The 15,547-nt window shown below is 45.2% G+C and overlaps 1 protein-coding gene across 5 annotated transcripts in view; it reads left to right on the top strand.

The window, feature by feature from the left end:
* The window catches only part of LOC106810077 (trafficking protein particle complex subunit 9-like), a 207,241-nt gene that overhangs the window by 134,104 nt on the left and 57,590 nt on the right, over window positions 1–15,547 (top strand). For all 5 annotated transcript variants that reach the window (XR_001393953.1, XR_001393956.1, XR_001393950.1 and 2 more), the window contains one exon: window positions 3,151–3,249. Coding sequence is in view for 2 of the 5 variants with exons in the window: in XM_014813362.1 (XP_014668848.1) it covers window positions 3,151–3,249 (99 nt within the window). In the remaining 3 variants the exon portion in view is untranslated. The remainder of the gene's footprint in view (window positions 1–3,150; window positions 3,250–15,547) is intronic.

Genomic DNA, 15,547 nt, shown 5'->3' with positions numbered 1-15,547 from the left:
CGATTTAGTCGTCCGATTTAGTCAAAAGATTTAGTCCCGATTTTTCCAATGGGGCACAGGGCAGATTTTAGACATTTTCTGAGGACATGGTCTGACGGAGCGTTTAAAAACTTTTTTGTTTCAGCGGTGACCTATCATTTTTATGGCTTTATTGAAAGGACCATGAAATGTACTTTCCGCTGACATGCAAAGAGTAAGTGTCGGATAACCTTTTGACCCTCAAGAGGAGGGTTAAACATGGATTTGTTTACTGTTACTAGTGTTAGAAAGAATTTTACTGCCGGGTTTGCTAGTAGAATCTATACATGCCTGGACGTATGAGGCTACAATGTCACAGTGAAATTTCAAAAGCTAAATTTGGTTGAAGAGGGTTTATGCTCCTTAAATTGTATAATTTCTATGGCATTCTGTACTGTCAGTGTGTTACATGTAACTTATGCCATTGCCAGTGCATGTGGTGGTGATAGTACTGTGTAGTTTTTGCCTGCGTTAATTAGTTACAGATGGCAGCTCTCTATTTTAGCCTGTAGGCTTGTGTAGGTAAATGGATGAGTGCTTACCTATTCTGTCTTGCAAATAGTTGTTGCTACTACGTACGATGGGAGCTTCTATCTTTAATCTTAAGACACTTAAACGTACGCGCCATCTCGTGGAAACTTTCATAACGATCCCAACGAACATTCCTTCGAGAAGGTTCCTGATACCATCCCTGTGCCTTCCACTGTTTCGGCGTGTATGTGAACACATTTGGGACTAACAGGGTTTACTAGAATCCCACCGCTTCACCACAGAGTCTTGCTGGCCCCGGACTATCGGACCATCACTTATTTTGACCCCTGCACAGTGCACATGCATGCACACTTACTTGCAGGCTGTGCTTAATAGATCCTCTCGATTGTATAGCGATGTGTGTTTGTGCGTGCGTGCGTGCGTGCGTGCGTGCGTGCGTGCGTGCGTGCGTGTGTGTGTGTGTGCGCGCGTGTGCGTGCGTGCGTGCATGCGTGCGTGCGTGTTTGTTACCTCCGCCAAGGGGTTGGCAGGAGGTTATGTTTTCACCAGCGTGTGTTTGTTCGCGGCGTGTGTTTGTTCGTTTGTGGGTTTATAACACCGTTCTTTGTGTACAGCCTAACTAAAAAAATTATGGACGGATTGTCATCAAATTTTCAGGATAGGTCAGAAATGGGCTAACTTAGAATTGATGAGATTTTGGTGGTCATCCGGATCCAATTAATTAATTAATTAATTAATAAAATTTTCAGGATAGGTCAGAAATGGGGTAACAATTAGAATTGATGACATTTTGGTGGTGATCCGGATCCAATTAATTAATTAAATTTTCAGGATAGGTCAGAAATGGGGTAACATTACATTTTGGTGGTGATCCGGATCCAATTAATTAATTAGTTAGTTAATTAATTCATACAATTTTTCACAGTGAGAGAATTCAGCTGCCTTGGCGGAGGTCTGCACTATCCGAGTGCTCTAGTTATTATTAGATCAGGTCCCTAAGGGATGATCACACCTCGGAATGATCACTTTGTGCTTTCCTATCCCTGAAGGAAGGAAGTGCTGAACCTTTCAACCCTCTGACACCCACTGCCATCGTTCAGCTACACCGTAAATAATTTTACTGTGCTAACATAACAGCAAAGTTGCTGCTGCGGTGCTCACAGCAAGCAGGCAGATTCACCGGGTGGATAATTGAAGCGCTTTTCACACACGCGCCTGACAACTGCATGTGTCAGGCACTAGCTACACGGGTACAACTACAGATACTACATGTACACACACACACACATATAATATATATATGTATATAAAATATATATATATATACTTGTTTAGCCGGGTAAACACATTCACGACGGTTTCATAAGTGAATAGCTCGTCTGTCTGCTTACCCCGCTTTCAAGTAACCATTTCTCTTAAGAGAATCGGATAAGAGTAATAGAATTTGCATCATAAGATGGCTGTACACGAGATGTTCGTACATTAGCATGCACAGGATAACTGGTAGCGCGACAGAAAGAGAGAGAGAGAGAATAACAAGGATGAGACGAGAAGAGAGAGAGAGAGAGAGAGAGAGAGAGAGAGAGAGAGAGAGAGAGAGGGCGAGAGAGAGAGGCGGAGAAAGGGGGTGGTGCTGAATTCCATAGTCACAGTCCTCGTAGCACGAAAAACACATAAATAAGCCATTTAGAGAATTTTAGTGTTCAATTTACAGATGAGATGAATTTCGATAAAGCCGGGCGCACACGTGGCGATTTTTATCGCTAGTACGGGCGATAAAAATCGCCACGTGTGCGGGATCCGGCGGCAATGCAACGATCTGTCAGCAACATACCACTGTATGAACTGATTACGTGACCTGTTCAAAATGGAAGCGCCCATTGACACCACGATAACCGTTCTTCAAGTTATTGGAATATATTTTATTTTTATTTTCTTATTCCTATCGCTGTAAATCCCACTCGTAATATCGAAGACATTGGCGGTTCTGCCAGATTTCAACGAGTTCGTCCTCCCTCGTTCTCTTCCATACCACGGGCGCTGCCATATTTGATCACGTGCTTCAAATCATGCATTTGATTGGTTAATCCAAAAACTGTTGCCTGAATCAGTCGCCAGCGCAGCTCACACGTAGCGATTGTTCTGCGACTTGGCAACAAATATCAAACGTGTTTGATATTCCAGCGACGAGTTTCTGGCGTCAAAATTGCTATCGTCATGCAGCGCACACGTGGCGATTTCTCGGCGATTTTGTTGCTGGCAACAAAATCGCCTGTGCTAGTGATAAAAATAAGAGGAAACCTTCTCGATGTTGGTGCATGTCTGCACAAGTGCGTCTGTCTGTGTTTGACTGTCTGTAGAAGGGGAATATTTCATATTGCTAAGCGATGTGCTTTACCGTTACCGCGGTCAATCATAGAGGAAGCTGCAAAGATTGGCTAAATATTTAATATATAATATCACTTTGAAATCAGTTCTATTATTATATTCATTATATTATTATATTAATTATGCATTATCACAGTGTTCAGAATGTCTTACTAGACCCAGCCCATCATGTGGGTCTGTAATTATTAGTCATTACTTTTTAATGCAAATTAATATACAACGCTGGAATAACATTTTTTTTTATTCTTGCAGAGATCTCGCTTAACGGCCAAGTATGCAAATCGACTGAAGAGAACAGCTACAGGGTTGGTCAGCCTGTGATTCTCACTGTCTCCATCAACGCTTATACAGGTACGCCTCAGTTTACGTTGTTTAGGCGTATATTCATCCACTAGCGCCAGTGCAAGCACCATGCACTAATGGTGACCACTAGTAACCACAACCTTGCTTTCTCAAAGGCGTGGGGATTATTTTCGCATTAGCACGCAGTTTTTTCTGATGGCATAAAGTCCGTATACGTATGTAGTCATTTTTTATTTGAGGTGATTAGACGTTTTGGCGAAATCAATGTGCTAGACTCATTAAGGTTGAAGCTTTTGTTATCGAGAGTAAGAGTGGGAAAATTGACATTAAAGATTGAAAGAGAAATTTGTGGCCAGAAATTTCCGAGACAGGTGCTTGGGTTAGCTTTCATTGAGCATGGGTAGTAATTAGCCAACTTTCAAATGTTAGGGCCGTTGTACAGCGTGAGACCACTAAACAGTCGGAATAGTTGGCTGCGGCTTGCTAGTGACTAAGGCCCTAGATTTTCCTCATTGGTTGCACACAAGCTATGTGATTATGGCGTCACTGACGTCACCCGCTTAAGCATCAAACCCACGCATGCGTCTTATAATTCTGGAAATGAAGCAAGAACATCGGTCTAATTATAGCGAGTTAGGCAGACAATAGCAGCTGACGTCGTCTATTAAAGGGTTAAGCTGCACTGTTGCTGGCTTACTCGGTTGATGTGCTATCATAGTTATATTTCTGCTGCTTTGTATTGCTCGTCGTGCGATATCGATGTTTACACGAATATCAGTCTATACTAACCGGTCTAAATAGGCTATTTATTGTAAACTGTTGTTAAGCTTCGATGGCAGTGTTGTATAATTAATATAGGCCTGCAAGGGCTCCGCGAAGGGCGAGGAGGCACGTGCGTAGAAGCGCGAACGTGAACGGGTGTACGTATGGTAGAGTGGAAGGGGTGAGGAAGAGAATGAGGATGCGTGGTGTGGCGGGAGAGAGCGAGGGGTGTGTATGGTAGAGTGGAACAGTGTGCGGATAGCGATATGTTGTGCATTGGTAGAGAGAGAGAGAGAGAGAGAGAGAGAGAGAGAGAGAGAGAGAGAGACGTGTGTGATAGAGTAGAAGGGGTGCGGAGGAGGAGGAGGAGGAGGATGCGTGTTAATGTAGTTGAGAATGAAGGGGTGTGTGGTAGAGAGGAAAGGGGTGGTGAGGTGGATGTTTGATGCAGTTGGAGAGAGCAAGGGGGTGTGTGGAGAAGTAGAATGGGGTGAAGAGGGTGAAGGTGAGGTGAGGATGTGTTGTGCAGTACGAGAGAAAGGGCAGTGTATGGTAGAGTGTAGTATACGTACGAGTGAGCGATGTCACACACCCTGCACGCCTCTCATTAAATTGTCCCCAAACGTTATCCGCACCTATTACATTCCCTCGCACGAATTCCCATGCGCTTACTTAACGCTTGGGGACAATTTAATGAGAGGCGTGCAGGGTGTGTGACATCGCTTAGGGGAGAGACATGATGTATGGGAAGAAATAATAGGCAGGGAAAATGTATTGGGCAGAGAATTGGACAGGGAGGCTCTGTGTGAAATAGTTAGAGAATTAGTGCTGTACGGGAGAGAGTAAATAAGGTTGGATGCATGGGTGTACGTATGAGCCCGATACGTATAATTATGTTGGTGTTCGCGTGTGCGTGAGTGCGGGAATGTATACCTGTATGCGTGCGTGCGTGTATGTAGGCCCCGTTTGGGTGTTTCTATACGTGTGTGCCCATGCATTCATGTGCGCGCGCGTGTGTGTGTGCGTGTGTTGGAGGGTGGGGTGCGTGTGTGTGGGTGTGGGTGTGTGTGTGTGCGTGCGTGTGTGTGCGTGCGTGTGTGCGTGTCTGCGTGTGCGTGTGTGTGTGTGTGTGCGTGTGTGTGTGTGTGTGTGTGCGTGCGTGCGTGCGTGTGTGCGTGTGCCGTGTGGCCCGTGTGGGGGGTGTAGTGTGTGTGTGTGTGTGTGTGTGTGTGTGTGTGTGTGTGTGTGTGTGTGTGTACACGAGCGGCGCACCTTTGATTTTATGCAACCAGCTGTCTGTAGGTTTGTCCATCATATTTTTTTTATATGTAGCTACCTGATCGATAGCTTTTACCAGTAGGTCACTGTTTGTTGGCAGTCCTTTGATAGAACACGCAGTGCTAAGAAAACATGCGCAACCCTTCACCTTCCGATCGCTAGCGCTGTTCACTCCAAAGCTGGTTTAGTATTAATTACCTAAGTGGCGGATGCTGGGGGAGGTCTCACGATAGCTGACAAAGGTACGCAAACTAACGTATGGATTCGCATAGAGGCGGTTTCATCACACCTTTATTAATATGCAAACAGGCTGAGCGTGTCATTAGTCAGCACGGCCGCCGCTACACACAGGAGGAGTAGGGAGGGGGCGCAGCCATTGGGTGAATGCGGAGGTGGATTGAGGACTTAGGTATGGAGATTAGGAGACCGATAGTCAAGAAAGGGAAATTAAATGACGAGGAGGGAAGGGAATCCAAATATGTGCTAGAGGGCTGATGGAAAATGTTATATTTGTGCTACCTGATTAGTGTAGTTTTATGTTAAAGCTCGTATACTATAGTTGCAATGTTTGGTTGGAACGCAATTTTGCACTAGACTGATCCTATAACTTGTTGAATCAGGTCGGGATAGACGCCCGGGACATTTTGCATTCATTTTTGTTTGCTCCTCATCAATTCTCGTCCTCTTTCTGTCGTGCTATTTCGTCCAAGTTGTAGCCTGTCAAACTCTTTTTCGTTCCCGCGCTTGGAACGCCTTTAGCCTCTGCCGCGCTGTGCTTCGACAGACTACTTAGGTCGTTGAGAATCTCCTGCGGCTGCTACGTGGAAACACTCTCACCCTATGTGATAAATATTACAGCTAGTGCGAGTGTGGGCCGCTGCTGCTTGTAGCAGGGGGCGCTGTGTTGGATGCGAACATCTAGAATGTCTTTGCGGTCTGCTGGTCTACATGGGAAGCTATGGAGGTCACGGTGCCGACCTGTCAGTGGGAGTTCAATCATCACGGTTCGGCAAGAAATCAATGAACGATGCCAGTCTGTTAGTTATCGCATGAATAATTTCTGAACTTGTTTCGGCCTTCATTAGATATGCGCTGCGTCAAGCCACAACATGGTTTCGTCAGGATGAGCCGCTTGCTGGTTCAGGGATGCCAGCCTCATGCTGGTGTAAGGCAGGGTGGGGCTGGTACAGATGTGAGGCAGGGTGGGGCTGGTACAGATGTGAGGCAGGGTGGGGCTGGTACAGATGTAAGGCAGGGTGGGGCTGGTACAGATGTAAGGCAGGGTGGGGCTGGTACAGATGTAAGGCAGGGTGGGGCTGGTACAGATGTAAGGCAGGGTGGGGCTGGTACAGATGTAAGGTAGGGTGGGGCTGGTACAGATGTAAGGCAGGGTGGGGCTGGTACAGATATAAGGCAGGGTGGTGCTGGTCTAGATGTAAGGCAGGGTGGGGCTGGTACAGATGTAAGGTAGGGTGGGGCTGGTACAGATGTAAGGTGGGTGGGGCTGGTACATATGTAGGGCAGGGGGGTTGGGGCGCGGTGGACGACGTCGCCATTGCGTGAAGACCTGTTGTGGTGGTGTTTGTGCGTGCGTGCGTGCGTGCGTGCGTGCGTGCGTGCGTGCGTGCGTGCGTGCGTGCATGTGTGTGTGTGTGTGTGTATGTGTGTGTGTTTGTATGTGTGTGTGTGTGTGTGTGTGTGTGTGTGTTTGTTTGTGCGTGTGCGTGCGTGCGTGCGTGCGCGTGTGTGTTATTTTGTTGTAACTATCTATTCATATATTTATTAAAATAGTTCGATGTAAAAGGCACTAGGCTGTGCACTAGATTACGTCGTGCTGGCCATCTAGTACTGTAAAGACATGCTGTGTGCTCCGACCGGACGCGAGATATAACTTCTCGCTTGAATGTGAGAGCAATGTGAGTTCACCATGCGTCTAGTAGCCAGCTAACGTGCTTGCATCGATGTGAACAACCCGTTGGCAATGATTGCCGCTTTTTTTGGCTCAGCTGACGAAGTCAGATGCAGCTTGTAGAATCGCATGATTGTCCGTCCGTGCGTCCGTCAACAGTTGGGCACAAATCTTAACCGCTCGACGTACGGTCTTGATATTCGGGACGTCGGGGGGGGGGAGTCGCGAAAAGGACTCGGGATCAAGGTGTGTCAATGGAGGGGGAATATTTCCCCCTTAACTTAAGGTATAGGAGGAAATACGGAATTGCGGCACAAGTCTCAACGGTTGACCTACGCTCTTATATTCGATGGATATGTGATTGCGGGCATGGAAACCATCACCAGCGCGAATTCGGAGGTCACAGCGTCAAAGGCAGATGGGGGGAAAGTCAGATTCAGATTTTTTAGAGGCATGGTCTTAACGCGACCGAGTGCAAAACTTTTTGTTTTCAGTGTGACCTACCATTTTTATCACTTTTTGAAAGGCATGAAATGTGCTTTCCGCTGACGTGCGAAGAGTAAGTGTCTGATAATCTTTTGAACCTTAGAGGAGGGGCTAAAACAAGGCGATTCTTGTTGACTGTTAACAAAGACTGAACTGCGGTTGCCCTATTAGAGCCTCTCCTGTCCCTCCCACCCTCCTCCCACCACCACCACGTTACGCTCGCGCCCGACGCTATATCCATAGATAACACTTTAATATTAGTGAAAGCATTATCGTGTACACAGGTGTATCTTTATTACTGTACTACCGGTATAGCAAAGCCTATCATAGATTTTAGATCTGTTAGTAGTATCCTAGATATATGCTATGAGCGCGAACGCGGTGGCGGGAGGGTGCTCTTGATTCGGTTGCCAGTGAGTTTATCAGAAGAATACCCGGCTGCGAATTTGCGATTCCCAAACCGTATAGCAACGTGAGCAACGTGATTGGCTAGAAAAATTTTAGGACACGCATTATTAGTCAACAAGCTAATATATTAAATTATAAGCTAATATTATAAAGAAATATATTTAATTCAGAACATAAACAAAAGTTACAAAACAAATAAATGCAGAAACAAATAAAATACAAAGAAATACATAACGCAGAGGAAAATAAAAACAACATATGGCGTTCGAACGCGGTACCTTACGATCACGAGGCGAACGGTCTAGCGTTGACCCACTGAGACAAATATGAAACACGTCGATATAGAACTCAGTTAACCCTAACCCTAACCCTAACCCTAACCCTAACCCTAACCCTAACCCTAACCCTAACCCTAATTCGAAAATAAAACAAAATTAGCCAAAAATAATAAGAAATAAAATAAATAAGCCCCTGTGCAAAATGCGCGATGGTGTGCGTGCGATAGTGGGCGCGTCCAAAACATTTTCTAGCCAATCACGTTGCTCAATTTTTCTTCCATAGCTATACGGTTTGGGAATCGCAAATTCGCTACCCGGCTACAGTACACGTCAGTGAGCGCTGTCGCTCTGCGGCACTTGTATGGAAGTATTTTTGCGAGTGAGAAGTGAAATTGCGTTTTTTACATAGAACGTATAATTACTATTAACACTAAATGCATCCTCAAATTCATAGCTGCAAAGTATTGCTTGTGTTCTTTACGGTGACGTCACCACTTTACTCTTGAACGATGCGTGGGCTGTGCATATACTTAAGATTCGCTCCCCATTGCTACAGACGATATTCACTAACTTTTGTGTCGGCACACATAGAAACGATCGGGGCTGTGATATTTGCATAGTTCCGTCCGCTTCACCCAAGCAGGAACAAAGCTGCCATGCATTTTTAATTCGTCAATCGCGAAATTCCTCAAATCACGCGCAATTTATTCAGCGACCGCGCAGTAGCTAACAATCGTGCAGAAACGCCTTCCAAAGCGACGCGTGAATTTTCTTTCAGCCAACTCTAGCATTCTCTAGCGTCGAGGGTGTTCGTGCGTTGTGAACGCGCGCGGAGGGAGGGCTCAACTGGTTTCCACTGCTTTTGGTTATAGTTGCGATGCTTTTATCGTCACTTCTGAAACCCTGCATTGCTCTCGAGAATGGAAGTCAAATTTTATTCATGCCGAGAGTGAACGCGATGGATTGTGCCAACAGCGGCTGTGAGTTCAATCAAACCGGCTCCATTGTAATTTCACACCAGTTGGCTGCTCGGGAACGGGATTCGACGTCTGCAAGAACAAAAGTCAACAACAACAACAACAACAACAACAACAACAACAACAACAACAACAACAACAATAGCACAGCAACAATAACAACATAAACGATAAGTAAATGGTTTGGAAAAAGCAGTCGTTGCAAAACGTTTCGATAATCTCATGTTGGTTTCGCAATCATTTCGTATTGTTTATGAAGCCGATTTTATGTACTTGCTCTCTTGTGATGACCAAACTTATATAATCCACAGGAATCGGTTAGGTTTCGTTCACATTAGTAACTCGGGAGCCTGTAACCCGATGAAATGAATTAGCACAAAATATCAACGCGCAAGCATAATGCGAAAAACAACTCGATAGATATAATTCGAATACAACGCGATGTGATTGTGAAGTCAGCGCGGTAAACGACTGTGAATGTTCGACGCGGCTGCCGTCAAACCAACGATGACGTCATGGTCGCACAGTTCTGGTGACGTCACTAGACTAGCAACGTACCACGTGGAAATAATGCCAGTGCTATTGCAAGGACGAAAATATGATCTTGCATTGAATGGGTAATGCTATCCCCCGGGCGTCGAGTGAGACCGCAACGTGGCAGCACTAGTATTAGGATTAATATTATTAGTATTACTATTAGCATTAGTATTAGTATTAGTATTAGGTTAGGGTTAGGGTTATGGTTAGGATTAGGGTTAGAGTTTTTGCATCATGATATCTGTCCCCACACCATAGATTAATTTTTGTGGATATATACACCTACATATAGCGCTCCGAGATATAGTTATTTAGTGTTAAGTTTAGTGTTGGAGTTACGTGTATGTCAACGTATACGTATACGTTTTGAAGTATACGTCAACTGTATCACGTGACTCTCACTCCACGCCCGGGGGATAGCAACACCCGCATTGAATAGTCTGTGTGTGTGCGCGCGCGCGCGTGTGTGTGTGTGTTAGGGTGCACTGGTTTGGTCGGCTGTTTGGTCAGAGTAGGTGCCATAGCATGACAGTTATGTTGGTTTTTCACCGCGCAATATTTAGGCAAGCTATAGCATATACCTTGTTCGTGTGCCGCCATCATTTGACTAGCTTCGAACGGGTCAATTCATGTCATTCAGTCAGTCGACACCTCTGACTTCAGTCACTAAAGGGTAGAGGTTAGCCGAGTGTCTTCACTTATACTAGGATCAAGAGCTAATAATACCTAATAGTATTATTAGCTCTTGCTAGGATTGATAACATGTTCCGTTAATATTGTTCCGTTGTTATATTGTTCCGTTGTTAATATTGTTCCGTTAATATTGTTCCGTTAATATGTTCCGTTTATAATTGCTAAATCGTTAATCGCCATACAACTTTACACTTTGCGTAAACTACAATTAAGCCAAGCTATGAAGATCAAAATGTGGTTCGCTATTTGTTATTCCTTCCCCTATATTAATTTTATCGATTGGACCTAGTTCATTCAATAAATATATGGATTTAAGGAAATCGACAATAAATTGAATTCATGCGGGCGACTTTTCAGCTAAAACCGAAATTCGTGGAATTTTGCACAAATATGGGCGCACTGCGCAGCCGCTGGCATTGAACATAAATTATGTCACATATACAGAAACCCGCGTCTATGTGTGGCCAAATTGACATGCGAGGATATCTTCTGTGTCGAATAGGGATACCTAAACAGAAATTACATGTCGTGCCTGACGTAGATGCTTACAGAACAGATGGTGAGTGTCTAAGTGGCATTTGTCTGTAGCCTACAAAGGACCTCATAAGGGAGCCGCACAGAGGTGTCAATACTGTGAAGGTAGTCACCGGCAGTGATGGCCGAACCCAGCAGGCTGCCACGGCGGGATATTAGCGCATTACAATCACACGATATTATCTGCAACCACAGGAAGAGGGAGGGAGAGCGAGCGAGAGAGAGAAAGCGAGAGGGGGAGAGAGAGGGAGAGGGAGAGGGCGAGAGAGACATATATATATATATATATATCAAGAGCGTATAAAGAAGGAGAGCGTAAAACGGTGAAATGCTGAAACCCTGTTGCAGTATTAGTTGAATTAATAAACTTTCCCCGTTTTATTGACGATTCTTTGACGTATTATTGATCAGCTGTCCTACCTTGTTAATATAAAACAAACCGCATGTCCCTACGATGCCCCTACGCTGAGATAAGGAGCGGTAAAAATCTGGTATTTTCGCCGAAAACGGACTCGAGATCAGTCTCTCGCTTTGTGGCCAGTGTATTGCTTCCGGTCGCCGCTGTGCAGCGCCATGGTAGCGCTGACTCACGTCTGTACTACAGAGATTACCATACATCCAGCGTGAGGTAGGCACAGGTGGGGGTCATCACTATGACAATCAATAACAGACGTCATTCATTCCATCTGTCAATCGATCATTGACGGAAACACGCGAGGTTTCCCGAAGTTATCTCAAAGCGAGAGACAGTCGCAGTAAACACTGATCTCGAGTCGGTTTTTGGCGAAAATACCAGATTTTCACCGCTTATTATCTCGGCGTAGGAGCATCGTAGGGACATGCGGTTTGTTTTATATTAACAAGGTAAGACAGCTGATCATACTGCAAAAATAAAACGGCGAAAGTTTATTAATTCAACTAATACTGCAACATGGTTTCAGCATTTCACCGTTGTACGCTCTCCTTCTTTATACGCTCTTGATATATATATATATATATCAGGTATATATATATATATATATATATATTTATATATATATACATCTCATTAGTACTCCTTAAATGGTAATACACAGATTAACGAAAGCTTAGTAACTGGAACACCTACACGGTGGTGTGATATAGATCATATGACGAAGAATAGCGAATAGATTATATGAAGAACTTGACACTAATATCGTAGGAATTTCAACACATTTTCTCCTAACAGTTGTGTATGTATCCAGGCCCGTAGCCAGCTTTATATTGGGGGGGGGTACAATGGTAAACAATCAATCGGAAAAAATCACACGCGGATTACGATTTATTTGAGTTCGATATAGCTTCGCTTCTATACGTGTTGTGGTTACGATCATGAGTGACACACACGCGCGCACGCGGGTGCATGTACACATACACTCACGCACACATACACTCGCGCACACATACACACGTGGTTTCCTACATATGAATAATTTAGCAGCGAGAGAGCGAGAGAGAGAGAGGGGGGGGGTAGAGCAAAAGAGAGGGCAGAGAGATAGAGGAAGGGGGAGAATGGAGAGCGAATGTGAGAGCAAGAAAGCGCGCGAGAGAAAGAAAGAAAGAGAGAAAGAGGGGAGACAGGCAGGAAGACAGTGTGAGAAAGAGAGAGAGAGAGAGAGAGAGAGAGAGAGAGAGAGAGAAAGAAAGCGAGAGCGCGAGAGAGAAAGAAATAAAGAGAGAAAGCGGGGGGAGAGAAAGAGAGGCACAGAGAGAGAGAGAGAGAGAGAGAGAGAGAGAGAGAGAGAGAGAGAGAGAGGAAGAGAGATTTCAGTTATTCGACCTTTGTTTTCATTTCATGGCAGGAAGAGTAAGCAATGGCATCGGTCTTAGCATAGTTCTATATTGATCACGGTGTTGCAAGCAAAAATATTTTACAGCGGTGATGCAACTTTCCAGTTTCACAGATAATTTTTCACGTTCATTTCGCTGGGCTGTAATTAAACTCGAATCTGGGTTGGTATTGCATTTGACGGCATATGTCTTATATTCCGTGCCGGAGATACGCTTTTGAGGCTAAAATTTATCCCAGTAGGTATTATCCCAGTAGCATTCAGTTATTCTTTTGATTTCACTGCTGTTTATGGAACGGTAAACTGGCAATGGCATTACACCGTCTATCGGTACAATAAGTTATTGCAATCATTTATAGTCACGGATAACTTTCGAGATTCTTTTTATTTTAGGAGAATTTATGCCGTTTCATTCTTGTGATATTTTATTCTATGGAAAGCTGAAACCTAACATACGTTCATATAAATGCCGTTCGTTTTTGTCATTCCTGCCTTTTCGTGTTATCTGAGAAAACGAATATTTGGCGCGTGCAATGTTCGATTAAGCTTCGCCTATCAGCTAGAAAATCGTGCCAGTCGTGTATCTCATGCATTGCTCGGCACAGCACGCCATCACGTGGTATCACAGATCTTCACATGGCTTTACCTGTCTTCAAGGTCACCGCTTGCGTGTAAAAGTCTGTATGTGTGCGTGCGTGTGTGCATGTCCGGGCGTGCGTGCGTGCGTGCGTGTGTGTGTGTGTGCGTGTGTGTGTGTGTGTGTGTGTGCATGTCCGTGTGTGCGTGCGTGCGTGCGTGTGTGTGTGTGTGCGTGTGTGTGTGTGTGTGTGTGTGCATGTGTGTGTGTGGTTGATCGTGCTGTTCCACGTATTATCATAAGACGTGCGGTGGAAGTGGCCGTAGCCGTGTCTTAATTAACCCTGGTTGAATTTTGCCGCCAAGCATATACGATGATATCAAGAGCTAATAAACACCCCGGTGTTTATTAGCTATTCATGATATATATATAAATGTGAGCGCGTCCCCATCGTCTCACAAACTCCTGCTTCATATACTCGCAGCTACAGCAATCAATGGCAGCCGCGGCTAGCCATAGAATTTTTTGTGCCTGATTTGCCTTGTCTCCATGAATTCCATAGCGAGAATAATTTACACAATCAGCGCGTAATTCGAGTTGATGCTTTCCTTCGCGCCGTGATATAGGAGAGAGAGAGAGAGAGAGAGAGAGAGAGAGAGAGAGAGAGAGAGAGAGAGAGAGAGAGAGAGAGAGAGAGAGAGAGAGAGCTGGTGATTATGATGGACTACATATAAATTGTGCTGATTAGTCGCAGATTACAGCTGGCTGTATTCTTCCTTGTAGGATTTTCCATCTGAATACATCTGCACGCAGCGTTCTCTATCAATTTCAATTTGTTTGACGTTTCCTATTTCCGTGAATGTCTTCAGAATGGATTGTTTATGTATCAAGCAGGAGGCGGTTGGAAATAGGTGCTTAATCTGTGGAAAATTATAGTTTTTAATTCTGTACGTTAACGGCCATCCGTCAAGCTTTCAGGGGCAATGCACATCGCGGGTGGGACTAAACAATCAGTACTGGAAACGAAGGCTCGCGCGTTACGTGTTTAATAAATGTTTCAGTATGCCTCAGGCTGGCTGTAGCGTGCGTAGTGGCTAGTTAATGTTGTGTGATCGAACGATATTTAAGCACCCTGTGGTAAAACTATTCCTATACTCTGTGTCTGTGAATTATCACCATGTGCAGATATCTATGCTCTATGTCTGTATGCTTAAGCAGCCTTTACTAGTCTAACCACTTATTACTCTCCATAAATTGCTATTCAAGACTTTTTCTGAAGCCAAATATATTTTCTACGTATGCGGTAAAGCAGCACGTCTCAATTCTATAACGTTGCGTTTTGTGTCCGTTTCTCATCAGGCTGTCCTAAACCCATATCTATGCTCCGCGTCTGTACTTAAGAAGGCTGTTCTGAAACCTCTTCTCTATAGGCGCCGCATCTCGCAAGAATCACTGTAGGATTACACACTTTTGTCGGAAGTCTAACTGCCATCGGATAGACCTTGTAATTGACTTTCTCATGGACCCTAATGGCGCTCGCTGCTAGTCGCTTTGTGTTTGCTTTCGAGAATCGCGGAGGCAATTCCCGCTTGGCATTTCTCCTCGGAAACGGTCCCTTGGATGATAAGGCGCGGCGGCATTTGTGGAAGGGATGAAGAAGACGGCTCGCTAGCGCGTGTGTATATACGGATGTAGCGTCCCCTAGATCTAGTTACCTGCGCACGCCTGCTGTCGCTGCCGACGATGTCGTCGCGCGGGTGGCGGCCTCATCGGTCGCTCGTCGTCTGTCGCTGCGAGACTGCCAACCAGCTTAGCAGGGGTTCGGGTCGCCTATAGAGAAGCCGCCGAGAGACGCAGGCTTTGTCTGATGTCAAGGACCCAATTACTTTCAGTGTCACTGCCCCTGCGCGGTGGAGAATCCCAAATGCGTTTTTGATGGGCAACATCCGGTGGCGGTGGGGACTATTTTGCGAAGCAAATTGTGGGAAATTCTGAATGTCAAGATGGCGAGCGATGTTGATGCCCAGTGCGCCGCGAATTTTCGGAGCTTTTCAGCGCGTCGTCGTCGTCGCCGCCGCCGCCGCCGAGTACTGCGG

This window comes from Priapulus caudatus, unplaced genomic scaffold, assembly GCF_000485595.1.
Source record: "Priapulus caudatus unplaced genomic scaffold, Priapulus_caudatus-5.0.1 Scaffold16, whole genome shotgun sequence".
Lineage (NCBI taxonomy): Eukaryota > Metazoa > Priapulida > Priapulimorpha > Priapulimorphida > Priapulidae > Priapulus > Priapulus caudatus.
The sequence above is the reverse complement of the archived record's forward strand: the minus strand, read 5'-3'. Positions and strand labels throughout refer to the sequence as shown.